The sequence below is a fragment of the Poecilia formosa genome, unplaced genomic scaffold (assembly GCF_000485575.1).
Source record: "Poecilia formosa unplaced genomic scaffold, Poecilia_formosa-5.1.2 Scaffold111, whole genome shotgun sequence".
Classification (NCBI taxonomy): domain Eukaryota; kingdom Metazoa; phylum Chordata; class Actinopteri; order Cyprinodontiformes; family Poeciliidae; genus Poecilia; species Poecilia formosa.
In genome coordinates, this window is record NW_006800050.1 from 1873607 (window position 1) to 1896486 (window position 22880).

The 22880-nt window shown below is 39.3% G+C and overlaps 1 protein-coding gene and 1 long non-coding RNA gene across 8 annotated transcripts in view; one reads left to right on the plus strand and one right to left on the minus strand.

Annotated features, from left to right (window-relative positions):
• Window positions 1-21174, plus strand: part of LOC107837068 (uncharacterized) — a 139824-nt gene extending 118650 nt beyond the window's left edge. Inside the window, exon 3 of the long non-coding RNA XR_001663047.1 lies at window positions 20500-21174. This is a non-coding gene — a long non-coding RNA (uncharacterized LOC107837068). The remainder of the gene's footprint in view (window positions 1-20499) is intronic.
• LOC103143423 (receptor-type tyrosine-protein phosphatase delta-like) overlaps window positions 11667-22880 on the minus strand; it is a 40520-nt gene continuing 29306 nt past the window's right edge. For all 7 annotated transcript variants that reach the window (XM_016675219.1, XM_016675223.1, XM_016675221.1 and 4 more), the window contains 7 exons: window positions 21186-21471; window positions 19953-20131; window positions 19753-19879; window positions 19490-19615; window positions 17781-17935; window positions 17502-17637; window positions 11667-16576 (listed from right to left, as the gene is read on the minus strand). In XM_016675219.1, the coding sequence (XP_016530705.1) occupies window positions 16508-16576; window positions 17502-17637; window positions 17781-17935; window positions 19490-19615; window positions 19753-19879; window positions 19953-20131; window positions 21186-21471 (1078 nt within the window). In that variant the 3' untranslated portion in view covers window positions 11667-16507. The remainder of the gene's footprint in view (window positions 16577-17501; window positions 17638-17780; window positions 17936-19489; window positions 19616-19752; window positions 19880-19952; window positions 20132-21185; window positions 21472-22880) is intronic.

Consider the following 22880-nt stretch of genomic DNA (forward strand, 5'->3'; position numbering starts at 1 on the left):
ATAAAAACAGCCGCTGTGCTGCTGGTTTGAAAGTTTAAATACGAGCCCAGTTCAAGATGTTCTTCTAAGAGAACTGCATTCTCCTGTTGCAGTGTGTTGTGAAAATTTTACTTTTGCTCATTTCTTTTTGCAAAGGTGTTACAGAACAGGTAACCAGGTGGACAGCATCTATGAACATATATTTTCAAGATTGCTACAGATGGTGCCAATCACCAACAATTGGATGACTTTAAGTGTGATCTCATCTGACCGGAGCACCTTCTCCCAAGTTTTATGTGTCCCCTACATAGCTTGTAGGGGGGCTTTCTCCTTGCCACGCCTTTATAAATGTCAGGGGGATGACTGACAATAGTCTCATCAACAGATTGTCCTATGAGCTTCTAGAGTCACCATGGGCAGCTTTGCTGCTTCCCTGATTAATACCATGCTTGTCTGTCCTGTCAGTTTTCCTGGATTTCAGTTGTGAACCTGTAGTATGGTTTTTCTTCCACTTCACATCATGCAATACTTTGTGTTGTTCTATGACATACAATCTCAATAAAAGATGTAATCACAAAATGCTAAGTTCAAGGAGAACAAATACTTAACTTTTACAGTTTGAAATTATTCATCAAGTTGGCAATGATAATCAGGTTACCGTTTGCGTTATTGCAGCGTTATTTGATCATCATGACAAATTAATTACCCCCTCCCACCGCCACCCCCTCACTGAGACTGAAATAGTGAAAATAAGTAAGGTGTGGAGGTTGTTTCATTTTGTCGCTCCACCCTCTCGAGTTACCAAAGCTGTCAGCTTTACGTGGACAATCTACACCCACATCCCTTTTCCTTCAGCCCCCTCCTCTGCCGCTGCTCTGATATCTCTCCTCCCCCAGGCGCTACACCAGGACATCCAGAATCGCAGTGGAAATCCAGTAGTTAATCTCCACTAGTTAAATGCCCATGTATGGCCCTGAGCTCCAGCAGTCAAACTTCCTGTCTTTTCAGCCTTACTTCTTCTCTGGGGAATTTGTTCAGCGCTCTTTTATTGTTGCACGTTGGGTAAAGTTAAGTGTGTCTTAACAATAGCAGTTTATGAGTCTCTGTTTGTAGTTTTTACACTGTGGGAACTGATTTAATGTGAGACTGTTTTGGTGCATCGTTTGTAGTGTGGTCCCTGGTTTAAGTTTGTCAAAAGCGCTGAAGGATATCAATAGCAAATATGCACGCCTCCATTGTTTCAGATAGAACTAAAATGATAAAAGCAATATTTCAATCAAGCTTCTTCTGTTATTCTTTTAGATCTTGATATACCTGGTATAGGATTATTTTAGGGGTAATCTGAAGTTCAAAGTGTCATGTGCTCAAACCAGGATGCCCAAAATGTGAATTTCAGTTAGTGGTGTAAAGCTTTGAAATAAACTCAACACTGAATTAAATGAGTGACCAGTTGGTTCAACTGGAACGCTCTCAGAAGTCACAGTTGTAAGGCCTACTTCGTGTTTTAGTATGGTCAATCCTCACATAGCAGTAAGATGAGTGTGTGTTATAAAACACACATGCAAGAGTGAATCTAAAATCAATGTTAAATGTAGTACTTGATATTATAGATAGATTAAATTAAAACATGTATTTTCTTATGGAAATTAAAGCTTAAAATAATCAACTACTGCAAACAGTTTCTGTGGCTGTCATCATGTTGAAATTCCCACTTCCTAACTTTAAACTCAGGTTTACCCACCAAGGTAAAATGAACATTATCTTTTATGTTAATATTGGCTGAAAAGCAAATGTGAATATAAAGTAATAAAAAAAAAACCCTCAGATCTTTGTTTTTTTTTTCTCTATTAGATTATGGAGTAAGAAATATCTTCAAATGCAAATGATTCTTTATTATCCGGCTTCCCTTTTTCCCATACCCATGAGATGAAAACGCTCAAATCAAACTCCAGACTTGTCAAGACTCTGCAGGAAGCCTGTTCTAAGTGTCTGACAAAAGAGTGGAAAGAAAACCCCACAGAAGAACATTTTTGTTGTTCTTCTTTCTGCTGTCTCAGCCGTGTCATCCCTTTCAACGTCTGTTTTGTTCTCCAAGAGTTGCTTGTTATGCAACATTTTACAGGAGGAAGATCTCGCAGCGATTCTAAACAGACCTGACTATTTATTCCGAAGAGAAGTGCCTCAGACAAAAGCGTGCTCCCTTGCTTTATGTGTCTCATTTTGAACTGCTTGACAGATGGCCTTCAGACCGAGCGCTTGAACACGATGACCTTCTCCTTTTGTCTGAGCCAGACTTGTGCTTAAAAAGAAAAGCTTGTAGAAACCGAGCAAGAATAGAGTGAATCAAACTGTCTCCACACGCTCCCAGCAGGTCTATCTGTTGCCTTCCTCCTATGAGAAAAGGTGTTTACCATCCGAGGCAAGTCCGCTATGTTACATGTTGCGGAGCACGCGGACAAAACATCACTACCCAAGCACAGGATGTCCTGGTGGTCCGAATGTCGTCCGTGATAGCTCACATGATGAGACCCAACGTTTTGTCACTACGGTTTGGAAATACACGGATGTCAACCACTGCTTCTTTCTAGAGTGAAACCTTTTTTTTTATTGCATCTCTCTGTGACATCCTTTCTTTGCCTCTGCGCTCAGTCGCACTTAGACTTTTGTCTTCTTGTTGCATTTAGAAAGAGTTGTCATAGCAAGGCTTTACCTTGTGAAACACTTGAGCAGAGCCTTTTTGACCCGCAACGCTGTCAAGATCCTGCAACAAAAATCTATCTGTTAAAAATAGACCCCTTAGCTTTGCCACATTCAACTGCTGACACAGAGGATTGTTGTGGATTTTCCCTCAAGTGTTGTGCTGTGAAGCAGTTATCAGCAGTTAATTGCTTACCTGCAGTGCAGTGGAGTATTTTTGGAGAAATGTTCACACTAGAGAAATGTTCACACTAGTTAAACTAATTAAGTACATCTTAGCCATATGAAGCCACTTGAATCTGAAATTTGCATACGGTCAAGAAAAAAAACTATCCGTTAGATAGGGACTAGGGATCCATTAAACCAGAGCTACCCAAGTCTGGTTCTTGAGAGCTACCAGATGGCAAGTTTGAGATGCGTTCCTTACTGAACACACCTGGATCAAACGAGTGACTCATTACCAGGCCTTTAGACTCGAGCGTTTCGGAGTAGGGATGCATCTAAAAGTTGGATCTCTACTCCGATGCTACTTTTAGGACTGAATCAAGTCCCCTGAGGACTTGATTCAGTCCTCAAGGGATAGCTCTTGAGGACTGAATCAAGAGAACGACGTTTCTAAATGTTTTGTCAGCACATGGTGGAGCGGATGTGAATGGGTACATGTGAGGACTGCATCAGGCTCTCGCATACTTCAACCATTTGACAATCTAAATAATACACTTACGGCTGCACAATATCGAAAATATGTCGTCTTTGCAATGTCAGTGTTTGCAATATTTACATGGCAAAGGGCTGTTTGGAGATGTCCCCGAACAGCCCACCTAGTGCAGAATGAGTTTTTCATAATTCATTACTTAATTACTTTTCATAACTTGGATTTTTGCTACGTTGACTTTACGTTGTTTGTTTGTCACGAAAAAGCAAAGTGAGCGACAACGTGAGCACCTTACCAAGCAGCGGGAGCCTTAAAGGTTCTCTGAGGGGAAACAATTTAGATCCCTGAAGCGGAACTGTGTCGATATCGGCCGAAATTACATACACCCTGACAGTGAAATCACTAGCAGCTGGTGAGGCAGGAGAACGTGTGGGGGTGTAGGGGGTTTGGGGGAGGGGAAGCCAAACACCTAATTTTATGATGGCTGAACAAAATGACCCCAGCCCCACCTACAGCCACTCATCCTCCCGTGAATTTCTTGAGACCACATTAAGCTAGAGCATAACATCAAAGTTTGAGCTTACACTTTCACCACGTCTTCCAGGCAGGTAGCTGGATTTTTCCCCGTTACAGAGAGTTAGTCACGGGCACTTTGAGCTTTCGCCAGCTGTCTGCGGAAGAGTTTTTATGCTCGGAATGCATTATGTAAGTTTCACTGCGGGGTGGCGTGGGGGGGGAGGAAATTCATGCAATCAGTCCCCGGCTGTAAAACGGACCATCTTTGGAGGGGGTGGTCACAAGGCTTGTACTATTCAAATGAAAACTGCTGATGTGTCCTATTTACCTTGTGGTAATGGATTTGTTTGTGGCCCTGCACCCCCTCCCGCCTGTCTCGAAGGAATATTGGGGGCTTAACTCCATTCACTTTCTGCTGCCCTGGCCATTTATTTTGATTAAGGAATGAAGCCGTCCATAGGACCATACCCAGAATAATTGACACAGTGTCCTCTGAGGTTGCAAAAAAAATATATATATACTCTAAGTATCCCTTGGTGAGGTGGCAGTGTATGAAAAGAGTGGAGCTGAGCACCAGACTGGAGGTGTATTATTGCTTTAGGTTGCAACAAAAACCTGTTGGGGGAACTCATAAATTATATTTCTTCTTTTATTTCACACGGTTGACAGGGTAATTGATGTGCACTGTGGATTTCCAAATGGCTTCAAATAGCTTATTGATTGTATATTTTTCTTTTGTTGTCACCCAGAACAAATAATAGCCACTTGGAACGTCAATGGTTTGCATTTAGGTCGTATGCGGTAATGCCTTAAAGGGATAGTTTGGGATTTTTTTTATTTTATTTTTTTTTGAAGCGGGGCCCTGTGGAGTTGCTGACGTTGCCTCAGTTTGCTTGATTTTCTCGCTTGAGTGCCTTCATGTTTTCTTTTGTGTGTGGCAAAGGGATAATTCTGATTAGTTGACAGTGTTTTGTGGTTTTGACAAAAGTCGGTATCTTAATTGTAGAAACTGACTGAAAGGAAGGACAATTGAAAGTCAAAACAACAGAGAGGAAATATTTGTTCTCACTGGTGAAAAAGGTTTGCACTTTAGAGTCAGTTACATATATTATTATATTTTAAAGCCAGAATACATGGAAATCTGTGAAACATGAAGCATATTAATAATAATTGGATTTGCATTATTTGCTTTGCATTATTTTTTTTTTACATCGGATGTGTCCTTTTAAATGTTCTTTTGTGAAACAAAGAGCACTCTGAGTTATTTCTGCTATGATGCACAGTTTCTTTCTTAAAGCCATTTACTCAGGCTGCTAAAAAAAAAAAAAAGAAGGATTGGGTACATTTTTTCTTTTTTCATAGTTTTTCAAAAAATCTCTTGGCAACAGTGTGCCCGTTGGTGCCAGAGTTTACACTTTTAAATCATAAAATGTTTTAGACTTTAAAAAAAAAATTCCTCCTGGTGTTCAAATCTTAGCAGCATCTCTGGACATGAAATGAAATGGAAACATATTTCACTGACTGAAAACTGTTTGTTTTAGCAGAATAACTACATACCCAACCCCTCCCTCACCTTTACATTTACACATTAGTTCATGAATGTGCCCTGACGCGTGTCCACTCCCAGATGAAGCCAGCCAGAAATCAGTAATGTAGCCAGAAAAAAAAAAAAAAAAAAAAAAAAAAAAGAGTGAAAGCAGATGGCCGGCCTACAGAGGTTCTGATGGCGGGGATGTTGGCAAGATGCTGAGCCGGAGAAATTAACCTTCATAGGTTTATACACTGCGGCAACCGTTGGCCCAGGCTGGATCACTCCCTGCTCCCCCTCACCACTTCCATCATCATTCCGGTCGACCTTTCAGCTGAAGTTGTTTTTACCTTTTCCTTCTCCAGTGCTTTTATTTTCCTCCCTGTATCTTGTTTCGTTTGAGTTGAAAGTAAAAGAGCGCCAAGAAAAGCATTTTTTTACTCGCACCTATACGAAAAAAATAACCCCAGCTAATATTTAATCAAACTAATAACGTCATTCCTTTAGCTTTGTGTTCTGGACTTCTCTGTTTTTCATTCTTGTTCCAGTGAGAACACTAAAGGTCAAACCTTCTCTGTGCCTCTGAAGCACCTCTAATGTGACATGCACACAAAATCGGCGGCGGCTTTGGCAGCACTGTCGGCTTTTATCTGGGTTTGTCATCGCTGAACTGAGAGCTCGCTCGATTGAGGATTGCCATTTGGGTCATCATCATCGGCCGACTGCAGGGTATGGTGCCTGTCTCGCTGCTGCACAGAAACATTCTTCATCATTCTGCTGGCAAAAGGCCCCTGGGTTTTTCCTCTGCTCACACAACCATAGCTGTCTGTTTCATTTGCAGTGCACAGACGCTCCGCTTGCCCTGCGCTGTGCATTTAGTTCAGTCAAGCCAGGATTCCAGGAGGTGCAATGTCTGTTTACTCAGTCGCTTAGCTCTCAAGTGCAATATTAGCTAGGCTGGCAGCCAGCTGTGATAGTGGATTTGTGAGCTTTGCCCCTAACAAGTGTATAAAAATCACAGTAGCGTTTTTTTTTTGTTGTTTTTTTTTGCAGTTGACATTGTTGACTGTAAAGTTGAATGTCGCTTTAATGCATCAGCTAATGCTGACTTTTTAGCCACGGATATAACAAGACACTCGGGGAAAAGTTGCAGATTTGACCACCTCATAGATCCTAATCAAATCTGGTGTTGTATAATTATCGCTGGAAAAGGTCAAATATATTATCTTACTCTTAAAACCATTTGCCAGCATTCAGTTGCTTTCCTCTCCTCTAATCAGCTGCCAAGCCAACTGAAAGCAGTTTCATATGTCTTACAGCAGTCATGCAAAATTTAGCACCAGGAACAGAAATGAATGTATTTGGGGTAATAATTCTGACTCTAATGTAAATTTGGAAAATGAAAAAGAACAAAAAAAAAAAAACTCCTGAACTATAAATCACTGAGTTTGATTTGTACCAGACCACGTTCATCTGATGATATTACAAACACAGATCCATATAAATACAATGTCAGTATTTTTATTATGGTTATTGCTTTCACGTTTTCATCTAATCACCGTGCAATTCAGTAAAAGGGAAAATAAACCTGCCTGGTCGATCCGCTGAAAGATGACACGACTTTTCCGTCAATAAAACCTGAGAAAACCAGAGTTTTTACATCCAACTTTCAAAGAACTTGCAGAGGAGAATATTCACCTCAGATTAACACCATCTTACTCATGTTTTAATTCTTCCTGCAAAAAATAAGTTTGGGGGAAATGCTAAATTAAATAGATGTCAAAACTAATCCCCGGTATGAAAAATGTTGTGCAAGTAGAGGACGTTGAAACACTGCCTCCCTAAAAGAAAAAGAAAAAAAGTCAACAACATGCAAAGGTCTGGAAGGTTCATCATAAAAACAGGATGCAAGGTGTTAGACTAAGTCTCCAAAATAGCCAATGTCATTTGCTGCAGGCTTTTGATATCGTTTATATGGATGTTTGTCCCTGTACAATCAAAAAGAGGCTGCACAAGTTCCACACTGCTCTTAAAAAAAAAAACAAACAAAAAAACCACAAGAGCTATCCTAAAATTTACCAGAGAACATAAGCCAAGACATGGATTTATGGAATAATGCTCTGGACAGATGGAAAACTGTGAAGCACAGAGGTGATTTAGGGATGTTCTGCTGATATGACCAGCTCAACATGAGCTCTACTGAGTATTGGCGGGTTGTTGAGAAAACAACAACCCGCCAACCTGTAAGGAAAATGAAGCTGAACCAGAACCGGACCCTCTGACATTACAACGACCTAAACATACCAGGCAATCTATTAAGGACTGGCTGAGAGTAAGAAACGTAGTCACAGAGTCAAAGCACAGAATCATTGGAGTAAATTAAACAATGCTGCACATCCAGGAAGCAGAAAGCAAATTTTCCTCAGACTGATTTCAGAGTGGATAGCTACTAGGAGCATCTCTGAAATTAACACTGTTGGGAAGTAGGGTGTTTTTTTTTTTCCACAGCTAGAAAACACATTTGTGTTACATGTTGCTTAATGAATAAGTTTTTTTTTTTTTTAAAGTGCCACTATGTTGTTGTTTTTTTGTCCAGGCTTGAAAAATAGTTATGAATAAATAAATATTTCAAAGTAAAGAATCCAAAATGTATGTGGTGTCTCAAGTTTTGAAGCGGTTGTAAATAATATGCATTTATGGTGGAGAAAGAGTTTTTCTTTTAATCTGACAATCAGGCATTGCTATAACATGTTTATATAGAATACATGTTTCCTAAATCTAATATATTTCCTGTTCCAATTAAAGTCACTCCGTTTCAGATCTACATCAGTTCACTTAAAATCATCCTTATCCATTATTGATTTAGAAAAGCCACTTTGAAGATGCACAACAACGTAAATTGTTTGCACCTGCTGATAACTTGTGTTGCACTGGCAATTAATTAGCGGCATTTGCTTTGTGAATAAGATGCTGAGACACAATAGGGGAGCTAATATTGAGTGCCGTACAACATTAGTGAGTAAATCACTCTATACTTTCTCGAGAATCAGAAGCCATTATGAACTTCTCAAAGAAAAAACACTGAGAAAAGCTTTTTATTCAGAGGAAACTTTTTCTTTTGACTTAATTTGGCACTTAATATGCACCTGCAACATAACATTTAATTTGAATAGTTAGCAGCTCACAGCAGTGTTAATATGAAAATGGCCTCATACATGGTGAACATAACTACAATAAGTGTCCTGCTGTACTACTGAAAATTGGAGTAAAACGAATCACAAAATACTTGAATTAATGAAGTGGGAGCAGGTGATTGTTTTTCACACGGCGGTGGAGCTTCGAGAGCAAATCCAGCATCTGTCTGAGTGATCGCCGGTAAGCTCTGACGTCATTTTAAACGCTCTTGGACCGAGATAACGTCTTTTGTTGGTGCAGAGTTAAAAGAGAGCATTTCAGTCTCCTGTATCGAGGCAAAAAAAAAATGTTTCAGCAAATTTAGCGTTGTTAAGCCAAAGCACAAGCTGTCATCGTGTAAAGAAGGGGTGGCTGTACGGAGGACGACTTTACTACGACTGATTGGTTTCGTAATTCTGCAGAAACAGCAGAGAGATGGAGACGGAACATCTGCAGAGCTCTTGCTGTCTCTGGGGGGGATAAAATAAAATAAAACGCAACGACAGCACGAGTTCGTTGTCAGGTGCAAAGAAGGTGTTTATGACCAGGTGGACGCTCGAGACTAATTCACGCTAGGCGATTTTCAAAAAAAAGAAAAATGAGTGATGAGAGACAAAGTGAAGCCGGGCTTCTTGCTTAAGTAATCTGCATAACACCAACACTTCTGCCTCAGGCTTGGGGAGTAATGATTGAGATGTTTGAGGGGGTGGCTCCGGCTAAAACAAATAAAAAAAAGGATGTAAGCTGATGCAACGGCTAAGGCTTCCTTGCGCAGCGGGAAACATCAAACATCAGGATGAATAAAACAGTGCATTGTGATAGGGCCGTTTTCACTCTTGTTCAAGTCTGTTTTCAGTTCGAGATGTGATTTATAGAAACGGAGAGCGGCGAACGGCGTTCCGCTCGCAGAGCAATCATGGCAGGAACATCATATCTGTACATCTTGTGGTGTCAGTGCTTTTGACACGTAATCTCTCAGACAACGTTTTCCGTCTGAGGCAAGTGCATGTTGTTATTTATAACGTTTCAACCAATCTGTGGGCTGAAACATTGATTTCCTACATCACGAATATCTGACAGCGAGTTCAGGAACATGTTTCCAACTCACTCACACCTGGCTGTGTTTATTTGAATATATTTCGGATGCAAAGGATGTCTATTTGTTGGGATGGTAGGTAAAAATAATTGTTTGAAGCCGAGCTAGGATTTAAAGATAGATATTTTAGCTCGGAGGATTTTTGACTTCTCAAAAGAGAAATGCAGTCCAGAAGATTTCAAGAACGCCCTGTGGAAACTAAAGTGGAGGTCAGATGGTGAACTGCTAGAGGTTACCAAAGTAGTGCCAGGAAAGTCTTTACCTGCGGACAACCGAAAGGTGAGGCAGTGAAGAAACTCGTCTCAAACTCTCACTTGGTTGCGGGGCAGGCAGAAATCCTGGACTGCAGCATGTGGCGCAGTATGTGCCATTCACTGCAGTCCTGCCAATTATTTTTGAGTTTATTTTCAGTGAGAAAACAACAAACCGAAGAGTCGAAGTTCTGCATTCGGCTCTAGTCCTGGCAACCGAGTTACCTTTACCATTTGCCAGAGAGAGATGGGATAAGGCAGCCAAATGTTGTTGTGGAATATAGACACAGCAGATGGTACAAAGTAAACTAATGGAAAGCAATTAAAATCACTATTTTTACATACCACTATAGAAGCGGCAGAAGAGATTTCAAAGCTTTTACGACATCTTTGTCTGGCTGGTTGGTCAGATGGATGCAGCGCCTTCAACAAATTGATGCAACCCTGGTAAAGAAGGCTTACGAAGAACTTAAGTTAAATTTTGCTGCAACTCTTTTTTTCCCCCCCAAACTTCTCATGTCAAAATAAACTTTGACCTTCATCCTTTGTTTGTCACAGCTCTAGTTTTGTGAAATTTTGGCAAGTTCAGACAAGTAGCTGTTCTCATGTAGCGATTTCCTGATGATCAACACAGATGTGTGAAGAGGAAAAAAAAGTTCAAAATCCATATTTTTACTAGACATCTATGCCTGCTTGTGTTTGCAAGAGGTGAAGTTAACTTAAAAACGTGGAGTATGACTTGAAAACCCACAGCGTTAACACTTCTTTAAGTGTTAACGCTGTGGGTTTTCAAGTCATACAACTATTTTTTAAAAATGGTTGGAAGTATTTTTTTTGCATGAAACTTTTTCTATTTGTCTTAATAGGTGCACTGCAGGCTTCATTTGCTTCACCAGAAGTCTGATTTCGTTTTTTCCCCAAGTTATGTCAGAGAAGGAAGCAGATTGTTTTGTGCACTAAATCCAGAGAGAATGAAAGCTTGCAGGAAGGAAGTTTGAATGAGGGAAATACTTAAAAAAAGGGAAGAAATATTTGAAGGAAGAATGAAAAGAATCAAGGAAATGAATAAATGGTCGATGAAAGTTAGAGACGGATGCTTTAAAGGACAGTGAAAAAAAGGAAATAAGAAGGAATGCTGTGGTTTACGGAGGAAGGAATGAAGGACCAAAGATGGAAAGAAAGGAACGTGCAAAGGCGGAAAAAAGCAAGTAAATACATTTGACTAAAATGAAGGAAATGGTCTCATCCATGATTATCAGTGTAGTTTAACGTACCTTATTACGCCTTTGGGTAGGTTGAAAGGCAAAGCAATTTAGAAAAAAAAAAAAAAAGCATTGAATTTCACTTGTCAAATGTTCCTGTGATGATTCATTGTGGGTTCCATCAGTAACAGAAAAAACAGAGCCATGGAAATCTGTTCAAATGTGGTGAGACTAAATTTTCCCCCATTTCACCAGAGAACTGTGGATAATGTGTTGGACCCAGACCAGCAGGGGGTAAAATGGCTTCATCAGTCTTTTCTTTTTTCTTTCTTCTTCTTTTGAGGCAGAGTGAGGTGGAGAGAAACAGGCGAAACACCAGTGCATAACACTGACATTTTTTAATAGAATTCATTTATAACAAATGGAACTCGTGTCAGCAAGGAACTGGTTTTCTTACAGACTTCTTTCTCCACCAATGTAACCTAAGTAAGAAAATAAAAAGCACTCCTTTCATTCAGAAAAAAGAAACAGTTTACGCTTACAACTAATCAGAGGTAATCGTATAATCTTTTTAACAAGCCATATTTTTTTTTTTTGTTCTTTTTACAATTTCATTATTTAGTTATCAGTCTATGCATCCAGACGAGAGATAGATAGAGAGAGAGAGCAGAGAACACAACGTTTATTTCTGTTAATGACACTCCGAGCTCAAATGGCAAAGCCACAAGAACAGATGGTTGGGGGGGAACAGATTTCTCTGAAGTCATCTGCTGGAGTAAACCATGGTGGCATCAGAACGAATGCTCTTTTTTTGCCACAAACTCTTTTTTATTTTTTTGTCTTTTTAGCAGGTTGATACCTTTTCTGTGTTATTTACATACACACAAAGTGAATGTCTGAGGAGTTTTCTTTTTAAGAGATGGGTTCAAGTAATACATTATTGGGTTCAGAATCAATAGGGCAGTGCATAGTACAAAGATAAGAGAAAGTGCAAGTCCTTCCTACTCGGCCCGGGTTTTGGCCACTCTGCAAGTTCTTTACCGTGCATAATGAAAAGCTAATAACTGATAAGGAAAATCAGATGAGGACAATAAAAAATAATAATACTAATGAACATGTTTCCGAGACTATTGTGACAGAACGGTCAGGAAAAGGAGTACAACAAAAACTCACAGCTGCTTCAGAAAATAAGGGAAAGAAAGCATCTGGAATGCACATCCACAAAGCCATCAAAGTGGGGCGGGGGGATGAGGGGGTTTCCACCAAACCAGTTCCAAAGCTGGTGGCTGGAACTGGTTTTCACCTGGCAGAGAACCACATTGTGGCCAGCTCTTCCCACCAACCAAATATAAATATAAATCTCTGAGTGATCAATTTTCAGCTTTTATTGTGCAAACCTAATGTTGACTAGAAGTTATTTGGCTACTCTTCTCGCACATGTTTGATCCTCTCGATTCCTGTCAGTGGTCAGAGTGTGGGGAGGCGCAACGCTAATTACAGATGCCTTAATGTCACCAGCTAAATTTGTAAGTGACGTTTTAAACATGCAATGTTTGTAAACTCTTTTTTTTGGACTCACTAAATAGCATTACTGAGCTTTGATTGGTATATAGTACAGTAATTTGATGGTTCCAGATCAATTTGCGCCTCCTGTTGTACTCAGTTGCCATTTTGTCCCAACTTACTTCCTTTTGATACTAAACCTGCACAGTATATCGAAGACCAAGAGCATCATCACATCACAATGTCAAAGAGCTGCTTGAATCCAATTTTCGTAAGATTATAAGTGTTGCTCATACAGATAAGTTTAACCAGTTAGAGAAGATCTACCTGCCCTTAACTGATGTACATTTTTATTAGCTGAGATGCTAACGCTCACGGAGAGGAGAGAAGTTATTGTGTCACAATAAAGCAAAGATATATTGCATAAATTTTATCACTACCAAAGGAAGATATATTTTTTTATATTCGACCCAATTTTGTACTCATGTAAGCGATGTATATCATGTTTGAGATAAATAGTAAGCAATTAATAGTAATTAAAAATTTTAGGCATCATTTTATTTGGTGGAACATCACTTGAAAATGTTTAATTCTAAGCCATCTCCAATTATTTTTTTGCTTCCAGTCCCTAAATTTTTCTCTCGTCATTCTCTTCATTCTTCAAATCCACATTTGCATTTATACTGTGACAGTTTGGCGGTAAAACCCCGCTCTCAGGGAGCGTTAGAGTAAGACGTAATGCTGCTCAAGCCGGTGTAAAAACCTTCTCTTTAACTTGGACACAAAGACAATAGCCCACTGTTAAAGATTGTCAGTTTAACAGGAGGGACATTTTTGTCTCTAGTTCTGCTCTGAGGTGTTGCGTATAAAGACGAAAGGCATAAAGAGGAAACCAGTCATTGATGACCTGTGTTTGTGCATCCATTTGTTTTTCTGTTAGTTTTTTTTTGTTAACAAAATCCACTTGAGAATGTTAGTTGACACTTAATTGTATGCCGGGCTTGGAGACTAATCTTTTTAAAATTTAATGTTTAGTTTTGCATCATCATCCCACCCCTCCTCCCCCAACTGTGTACTTTTTTGTATCTTGTGTTTTTAGCTGTATTTAAATTTCTATAGTGGTTGTTTTGTTCCAATTCCCTCAGCCTCTGTAAGGCCACAAAAATGAAAACTCACCATTAAAATGTTCTTATTTGCATATATATATATATATATTTATATAATCTCATTATGTGACAAATGAAAACTTTACATTTTAATTTCCACTAATGCCTAGAATACTCAAAGGATACATGAATGGTAAATAAAACATTATAAAAACAGGCATAAATATAAGGCACTCTAGATGCAAAAATAAAAATAAACTATATTATCTGAATAAGTTGATGTCTTTGTACCTTGCCCTATTGTGTGGAGAATGAGTGCGATTCCCTCCAATATCTGACTGACTGAGCCATTTGTTTAAAGCAAAAACGCATCAGCATCGCTTTGACTGCCACCTGTTGGTAGGGAGGGGGAGGGCATAATAAATTTGTGAGTTAATGACATAGCCACATATTAAAAGGGCAAAAAAAAATAAAAATCTAAAACATGTTTATTGCACAAGAAAAGATGCACTGAATCAAAATACAGTTTTGTTTTACTGATGTGCATTCCAGTGAAAAAAAATCTGTTTCCCCAATGACTCCCCGCTTAAAAGCTTTCAAACACAATCCGTACTTTATATACTTTTAAACTATATACTTTATATATCGTTATATCTATACTTTGATATACATATTTCACATATTTGACAGTATATAGTTATATATTCATACCAAATTCATCATGTTTTCTCTTCTCATTGTAACATGGAAGAACTAAGATAATCGGTAGCAGCAACTTCATACTTTGCTCACCCCTGTTGATTCCACAAGGCCCCGGTTAAAGGGCATATATCATCATATTTTAGAGCCGGAAAACCTGAAAAGCTTCAAAGTATTTAACAAATCACAACTGCCTTTTCTTACTTAATTTAAAAATGCACTTATCCGAAACAAAAAAAGAGCCTTCTGAGTCACGTCCACTAAAACAGGAAGGCACTACCATATATGGATGATGACAGAGTGACTGTAATGGCACCTTCTGGAAATCTCTGAACACAACGGATTGTTTTGTTGACACGAAAAGACCTTTTGACGCAGGAATTTGTCGAACGCATGCGTGGCTGCTTGTTACATAAGTGAGCGTGTTTGCTTCGAAGATCTTCTATGCAAAAATTGTGAGAGGTAATTGCACGTGAAAAATAACAGTCCGTCGCATTTAAAGTGACGTCACTACTCGAATCTGGAAAATGAGAAAACGCACTTCATGGTTCAGCTACAAAAGACAGTTCGACCAGGGAGTCAACAGCCAGACCATTTAGGCAACCGCAGCTGTTGATTATGAGCTTCATCAGGTAAGAAAATGCTTTTTTTTTTTATACACACTGTGCTTAATTTCTTAATGTCTGAGCCAATGTCTGTATGTGACTACAGCTGCTTTTGGAATACACATCAGGTTTTTCCTCCATCATCCACCACATCAAACGTCAGAAGAGGTCTAGATTGACAGATGTTGTCCGCAGAACAACGTCTGAGGACATTACTGTAGGAAAGTTAGTTCATTTATCAAACGGACTAATGATAGAGAACTGCTCCGTGCGGTTAGCCTGTGTAAAATATAGTGGTGGTCGTTGTTCAGCGAAAACGCGTTTTCACTTGATTTTGGTGTTTGAGATGTGATGTCGTCGCTGTTCGGCGACATTCAGCTGCGTTGTGCTCTGTTGTTCTCTCATCCTTTTAAACATATTTCTCACATGCTAGTCAATGTTTCTGCGTGACGTTTCAACCCTGAAAACGACTGAAGTTGTAGAAAATGATGATATATGCCCTTTAATCAAATGGAAGTAACCAGGTTGTAATGCGAGTGATTGTAGACAGAAAACTTGACAAAAATATATGAACAATTCCAGACAAATTTACGAAAAAAAAAAAAAAAAAAAATCTTCTGAAGGAAGTTACAGTATGGATGGTGTGAATTTTTGAAGTGTATGAAAATTAGCAAACAGATTCTCTGCAAAAACAGCACGTACATTAGAACAGTTCTACAGCTTTAAAAAAATGTTTCAACTCTTTTTCTCTGTAAAAGAAAAGAAAGACATTCGAAAAAAAGCACATCAACTTTTATAATAAAAAACTAAATCAATACTTTTGTATTCTAACTTTAACCTCTCCCCCAAACTGAAATGAATCAACATTGCGACCAGATAAAAGGGGTATTTATTTATTCGTTATTACTTTAAGTCTGTTCTGCTCCTGTGGACCAAGCATCGTCTTCTTGATGTGATGTGTGGACTTGATTGTGAAACAGATTTGATTTTTTTTTTTAATTTTTCCTCTTTTTCTTTTTGTACAATGTGCATTGAGTTGCTTCCCCCTGTATTTCGGTGTGCTTCTCGTTGTCTCTCGTTATGGGTCATAATCACTGATGCATTTCTGACGACGTCATTATTGTTCATTGACTTTTTTTCTTGCGTTGGTTTCATTTAGTTTTATGAGCCCCAAAATGGATCCTTGAAGCAAAAAAGAAAAGGTAATTCCCTATGATGCTTCAATAGTCAGGATTTCCCCCCCCACCCCTCATGCTCGTCTTAAGCTGAGGTTCTTTTTATTTGGGCTTGTTGGGGAAATTACTTGGTCCTCCGGGAATCATCTTTTTCATTTTTTGACGAGTCATGTCGCACATCCAACACTTAAATGAATTGTTAGCAAGGAGTTTTAAGGAGTACTTTCTCAAGCAGGAATTTATGGCTCAGAAGAGAGGCTCGCTTGGATTTCTTTTTTCTCCCAAAGGGCCCTCCAGTTTTATCTTCCAATACTGGGCGTTTTACGTTGCATAGTGATCAAAGCTTCCCAAATACTCCAAGCCGGCTCTGTAGCAGAATTGGTATTGATCCTGGAAAGAAAGAACACTTTTTAGTGCCTTTTAAATCAAATCATTTTGTATCACTTATTTTACAAATTGCGGTTAATATATCCAACTTAAAAATAAAAAATAAAAAAAAAATACCTACAGCTAGCCATTGTTTCTGAAATGACGCAATAAGACTGGAGCTGAGCGCGCGCACAGCTACTGCAAACATATTCAGCTACTAAATTAATCATACTCTTCAACAACGGCTTGCTTAAGTTGATCTTTATGGCTCAGGAGGATTCCTGAAATCTTCCTAGGCTGCTCAAACAACTGGAGTAAAATAATGTGTTAGAACCACAGCAGCTGATTTGATGAGTCTCCCACGCTTTCAGGAAGGCAGTATCCTGCAAAAATATTCACGTTACGTGTATTTTCAGAGTATTAATAGTTTTTTATTTTAATACTTATTTTTTTCAGCATTTTGTAAATAAATCTGAGGTAAAAAAAAAGAAAAAGTACTTTTATCAGTTTAAAACAACACATTTTGATTTATGTTTGTATTCAGACTCCCTAATAAAGTGATCAAACATGAAAGATGATGATAAAGTTGTGGGGAAATTTAAAGCAGAGTTAGTTTGTAAAACAAAATCCCAATCTCTGAGCATGCAACAGAGAGCATCTTCTAAAAATGAAATGTTGCGCAGTTGAAGTCGTTCCTGAGCTTGAGTTATGCTGCAAGTTAAATTTCTCAGAACTGGCAGAAAATTCATTTTGTAGATATGGAAATCAGAGGAATCTGAAAGCAGCTGCAACTGTAGTAAAAGACTGGGGAGGAAACTACGCACAAGATTTTTGTTTGCAAGTGTTCGAAAAGTGTGTAAGATTTCCATTCCGCTTCACAAATCCGCACTAGTCTTTGCTCTTCTGTAATAAAACACACTGAAGTTTTGTTTTTACGCCGGCTCACCTCTGTCTGTACCATCGCTGGTCTTTGTGTCCGTAGCATTTTCACTGTCTGAAAGATGTCTACCACGCCCTCGTATCTCATCCGTTCCAAGACGATGCTGAGGGTGATGAAAACTCCGGTTCTACCAACTCCAGCGCTGTGCAAATCAGGCAAACGAGAGAGAAGACGTTCGTGTTGCGATCCAACGTTTTAATATTCACATGATGATCCGTTTTAATATTCACATGATGATCCAAAAAGGATGCCCAGGGTGCTTGGGAATGTTGCCTGACCACTTACCTACAGTGGACTGAGATGGGGCCGTCTTGGCCGAACTGCTCTTTTGTTTTATGTACTTGGCCGATGAAATCGATGAAACCCTCTCCTGATTTTGGCACTCCTTGTTCAGGCCAGTCGGTGAACTGAAACTGCCTTACTGTTCGTGACTGTCCATCCTGAAACACGGGGAAGAAAAGGTGAGATTACAAGTGATGTTAAGTTATAATGAAAACACACTCCCATCTGTAGTTGATTTTTTTTCTTCTAAGGTACAGCAATGCCGTTCGTCCTAGAAAAAAATGCACACTTAATAGTCAGAAAGGAAATAAATATTTAGTTATACAAATAGAACTGAAATTGCTGCCAAAGAAACCAACGTTTTCTGAAAATCCTCAACCTTGTAAAGTCTGATACAAAATCAACTTTCAGAAAATTGTAATTCTTTTACATGTTAATTGTTTAAAAGTTGTTTTTATCAAAAAGGGTTTTTTATACATCACCTGGTTATTATATACATTGAAAATAGTTAACATACATTTGTAAAAAAAAAATGGTTGAACAATGCACTGGTCGTAAATTAAAGCATAATCTATACATGTCAACAAACTGGTCAAACTAATTGCTTATTATTGCATTATAAAAACTTGTGAACATGATATATTGTGAAGACTGACCTTTTTTTATGTTTGATATCTAAAATGAAACCAGTGCTAAAAACTACAAAATGCAGTTATCTGAGTCATCCAATCTGCTTAAGATATCGTCAATCTCTTTTAGATGGCATGAATTTACTTGTTGATATCTGTAATTCAAAGCAACTTCATCCGTTTGTCAGAGAAAATTACGTTTAAGATTCCTGAAATGTTCATGTTGATGGGAAGTATTTGAACCTTCTGTTTGTTTATGATAACTCTGACCCATGTGGCGTCGAAGCGTTTGGGTTTCAGCGACTAAACGTTAGTCCTGAAAATGCGCCGCAAAGGTGGCATCAAAGAAAGCCTTTCATTATTACACCCAAATGTATTTAATACACCCGCTGAAGATGCTGATTGCTTTGATGTGCGGCTTTTGACAGGTTTTGGGGGAGAGTTTTAGTTCGAGGGTGTGCATTGCTTAAGTGATGTTCTACCCCCTTGATAAGGAAACCAATCCCATTGACGAGACAGTGTTACACGCTCCACAAAGGCGGGATGCTGCACCATTTATCTGTCTGAGCCTTTGATGGAATTAAAAACTATGGCAGTTCACTGCTGCCGGCACCACTCGCATTTTAGCTTGTTTTTTTTTTTTTGTTTTTTTTTCATTACACTCTGACAAGTGTCGTGATTTGCACAAATTTGGATTTACTTTTCTGTTGCACTTAAGGCCACAAGCTGGTGTAAACAAATATTTGAGAAAATGCCAATGTGTTGATGTAATGACTAATCCAAACAGATCTGGGTAATTAAAATCAGTCCTCAACCTTGTTTTTTTCTAAACCTCTACAGCTAATTAAAAATCGGGAAACTGTATTATTTGATACTTTGGTAATTATTTGTGTGGGCTTTTCTGCCTTTAGACATTTGCTGCACCAGAGGCCCAAATTAAAGAGCAGCACGACTATAAGCGGTATAATCTTCCAGCTGACCTCTAGGCGATCCGGTCGTCCTGCGGAGTCAAAGACAGGTTATGACCCAGACTTGGATCAGTTTTAATCCTCAACATTCAGTTTACAAGCAATCTCTGCTTACCCTGGCATCAGTCACTTTGAACTCTCTCAGGATATACTGGGGCATGTTATACTCGGCCATGGGGTCCACCACAAAGTACTGGTATCTGGCTGACCTCTCTGCCGGCCAGTACTGGTGACATTTTTCCTGGAAAAGTAGACCACAGTGACTCACAACATTCCTCTTCACAGGAGATTTATGGAATAATTTATGCATTGAATTGTATATTTTCTTTTTCTATAAAGCTGTCAGAACAAAGGCTTTTGGAGTGAAGTATCAATTACCCTGCCCATTTCTCTGAGCTTGGTCAGCATGACTACAATGGTGGAGTTGTGCTCCCAGAGCATTCTCCAGAAATCTTCTGTGGTCTCCGCCAACGGTCCCTGTGTTGCAATGTAAGCTTTCTGTTGCCTGGAGGAAACAATCAGATGTAGCATAACTTCGAAAAAAAAAAAAAATCTCAGTTTTAATTGAATTATTGTACCTGTATCCATCAATGAAGCTTGCATTGATGTAGTCCGAGCCCTCCACTCCTCGGATGGGCTGAAGACACACTCGTGTGGACTCGTATGGCATTATGTTGACAAGGCGGTTCTTAAACTTGTTGCAGGGGAGATTGGCACTGATGAATCGCGACGTGTGAGCTTTAGTGTTGGCTAAGCGCTGCGAGGGCAAGGAGAGACGGAGAACTTAATGAGCGTCAAAATGATAGGTGCATGCGACGACAGATGCTTCCCCGGAGACGGGCTGCGTTTGACGTCAAGGGTGCACTACAAGAGAAATATCTAAATACTGTTCATATTTTTGTGCTTTCTCTCTTTTTCCTTTGCTATAAAGTGCTCCTAATTCAATGCTTCGTTGCTGTGCAGTCATTAATGGAGTTACTGCTGCCATTATTTTTCTTTACAGTCTTTTCAACTCAATGGTTTTATGCTGAATTCTCTCTTCCGTTGACTTTAGCAGTCCGTCTATCCTGGATGAAGCCCCTGACAGAACGATTGCTGTGTATGTTTTGCTTCTGTTTCTCATAGAAAGTGCTTCTACACTGCTCCTTTCCATGTCTTCTTCCTGGTTTCTCAATGGCTGCTCATTAAGAGCCTGGTTCTGATGGAGGATATCTTCGCCCTTACCACATACTTGCCCAGGATGAAGAATTTCTCGAAAGTCGGACTTGACACCATCAGCAGAGCTTTCTTGACTTTAATCAATTACTGTTAAAACGATCAACTGAATTTTTCTGAAATGGATTGGATGTATTATATGACTAGACTGCATAGAAATGAAAATGACTGATTTGTGAAGAGTGCTTTAACATATTTGTTGTGAATTTGTTCTTTATAAATAAACCAAACTTAATTGAAATGGGAAGTCAATGACAGTGGCTTAATCTTAATGCAGTATGGTTAAATAGCTTGTTAATCTGTTAACAGAGATCGTTAAGCAAGATAAAAAAGGGAGAAAAAAAAATCAGCAGTACAATAGAAACAGCTTGATTGAAAACTGCTACATTTGTTGCTTACATTCTATGGCAGAAAGAAACTTTATGTAAACCAAAACAGTGGTTCCTAAAAAAGAGGACCCGAAAGGTGAAGATTTATTATATGTTGTGTTAAATCAAAGAGGAAACCAGAAGCCCCACTCTTCATATGCAAACAGAAACGTATATCTAGAGATATATACAGAACAGAACTGGGACGACACGTTTTCTGATTTGTACCTTGAACTCCAGTTCCATGCCAGTGACATTCTCTCCGCCCTCTATCTGGGTCAGTTTCTGGATGTAGGCGTACAGGTTTCTGGCGGGCACTTCGGTCGTGCCGCAGTTGACGGCCTCCTGGAGCGCGTCGTGTATGAAGACGTACTGGTCTTCTGTTTGCACCATGTAGTTGCGCTGGGCGCGCATCAGCGTTACGTGTCCGTAGATGTCCACGGTCTTCTCGTGCTTGATGCGCTCCAGCATGGCATCAATCACAATGAAGCAGCCGGTGCGGCCCACCCCGGCACTGTCATCACAACAATCAGAGGTATGCTGTCAGATACTTTTTATGGAAGATGTTACGGTACTGTATTTTGTTTCCTGGGAGATTGAAGTTCATGTAATTCCCCCCCCCTCACCCCCCAAGGTGATTTCTTTTGCTGTTGTCTCAGGTTTGCAGCTCCAAAATATACTACAAAATACGATCACCTTTGCAGTTTCAGTGTGCAAAATATAATATTAAAAAGTAATAATTAAAAAACATCCAATTGGATGTGATGTTTGCAATTCTTTACCATTTCATTTGCCATGCATTCATAATCTATGTGCCAACATTTTCAAGATTTTGAAAATTTTGGCAAATTTTCAAAATCTGTTTTTTATGCCCAAAGCTAAAATACATCACAGGCTAAACATTTTCAGCTGCGTCCTATGACAACCGATGTTCCTTTTTTTGGGAAAATAATGCAAAATTCCAAGTCTTCTTGTATGAGGTGATCGTAAACATTTGTATTTCCTGCTAAACGCTTTTTTTTTTTTTTTTTTAAATGCTTATTTAAATTAAAAGAAACTCAATATCCTTGAATGCAAATGTACTGAAACTGGATTTGGTTTAACATGGACAGTGGACTGAATTGGCAGTTTTGTAAGCACATCATGCATGTGACAGGCCTGATCTCCAGTAGCAGAGGAAGAGGCATCTTTTATTTCTCCGACTAAAGGCCAAAAGTTACACTCTCCACCAAGTTTTCTCCTGTACAATGAGCCATTAAACTTGTACCGTAATTGAATCTGAAGTGGCGCTGGGCTGGCACTCAGCCTGCAGCAGGCTCCAAACTGTTTCGCCTCTAGACCCCACCTGTGCTCTCCACCTGATCAGAACTTAATGCACTTGTGCGACAGAAATGTTCCACCTTTATCTCTTGGTTCAGAAAAGTGCCACTACAGTAAATGTGATCCACTGCAGCAAACATGAGAGGAACGTCCGTTTCCCCGGCTTCGTTATTGGCGACGGACAACTCTGGACAAGTGCAGCTGACTACAATTAGGGTTATTAGATTAGTACAGTGCACCTGAACAGCAGAAGGGCTTATTAGGAGGCACTGAAACGCAGGTCTCTTCATTAAGATTCATACTGCCGCATTTTTTACGTTAATGTGCAAAATGCACAAGTGGAAACAAAAAGTTGTTTTACTGTTTCTCTTTGACCTGCCCTTGCAGCCAGATTCAGAAGCACTGGATAAACGCAGCCTCCTCAACAGACCAGATATTTGAAGGTATGACTTATTTCATCTTCAGCAAAGTTTACTTTTTATGCCTGCAAAAAAAACCAAACAAACAGTTATCTGTCACTGCTTTTAGGCTCAGCCCCCTCTCCAAAATCATAGTGACGTCTTTACAGGAAGATCAAAATTCTGCATAAGGCCCCATACAACT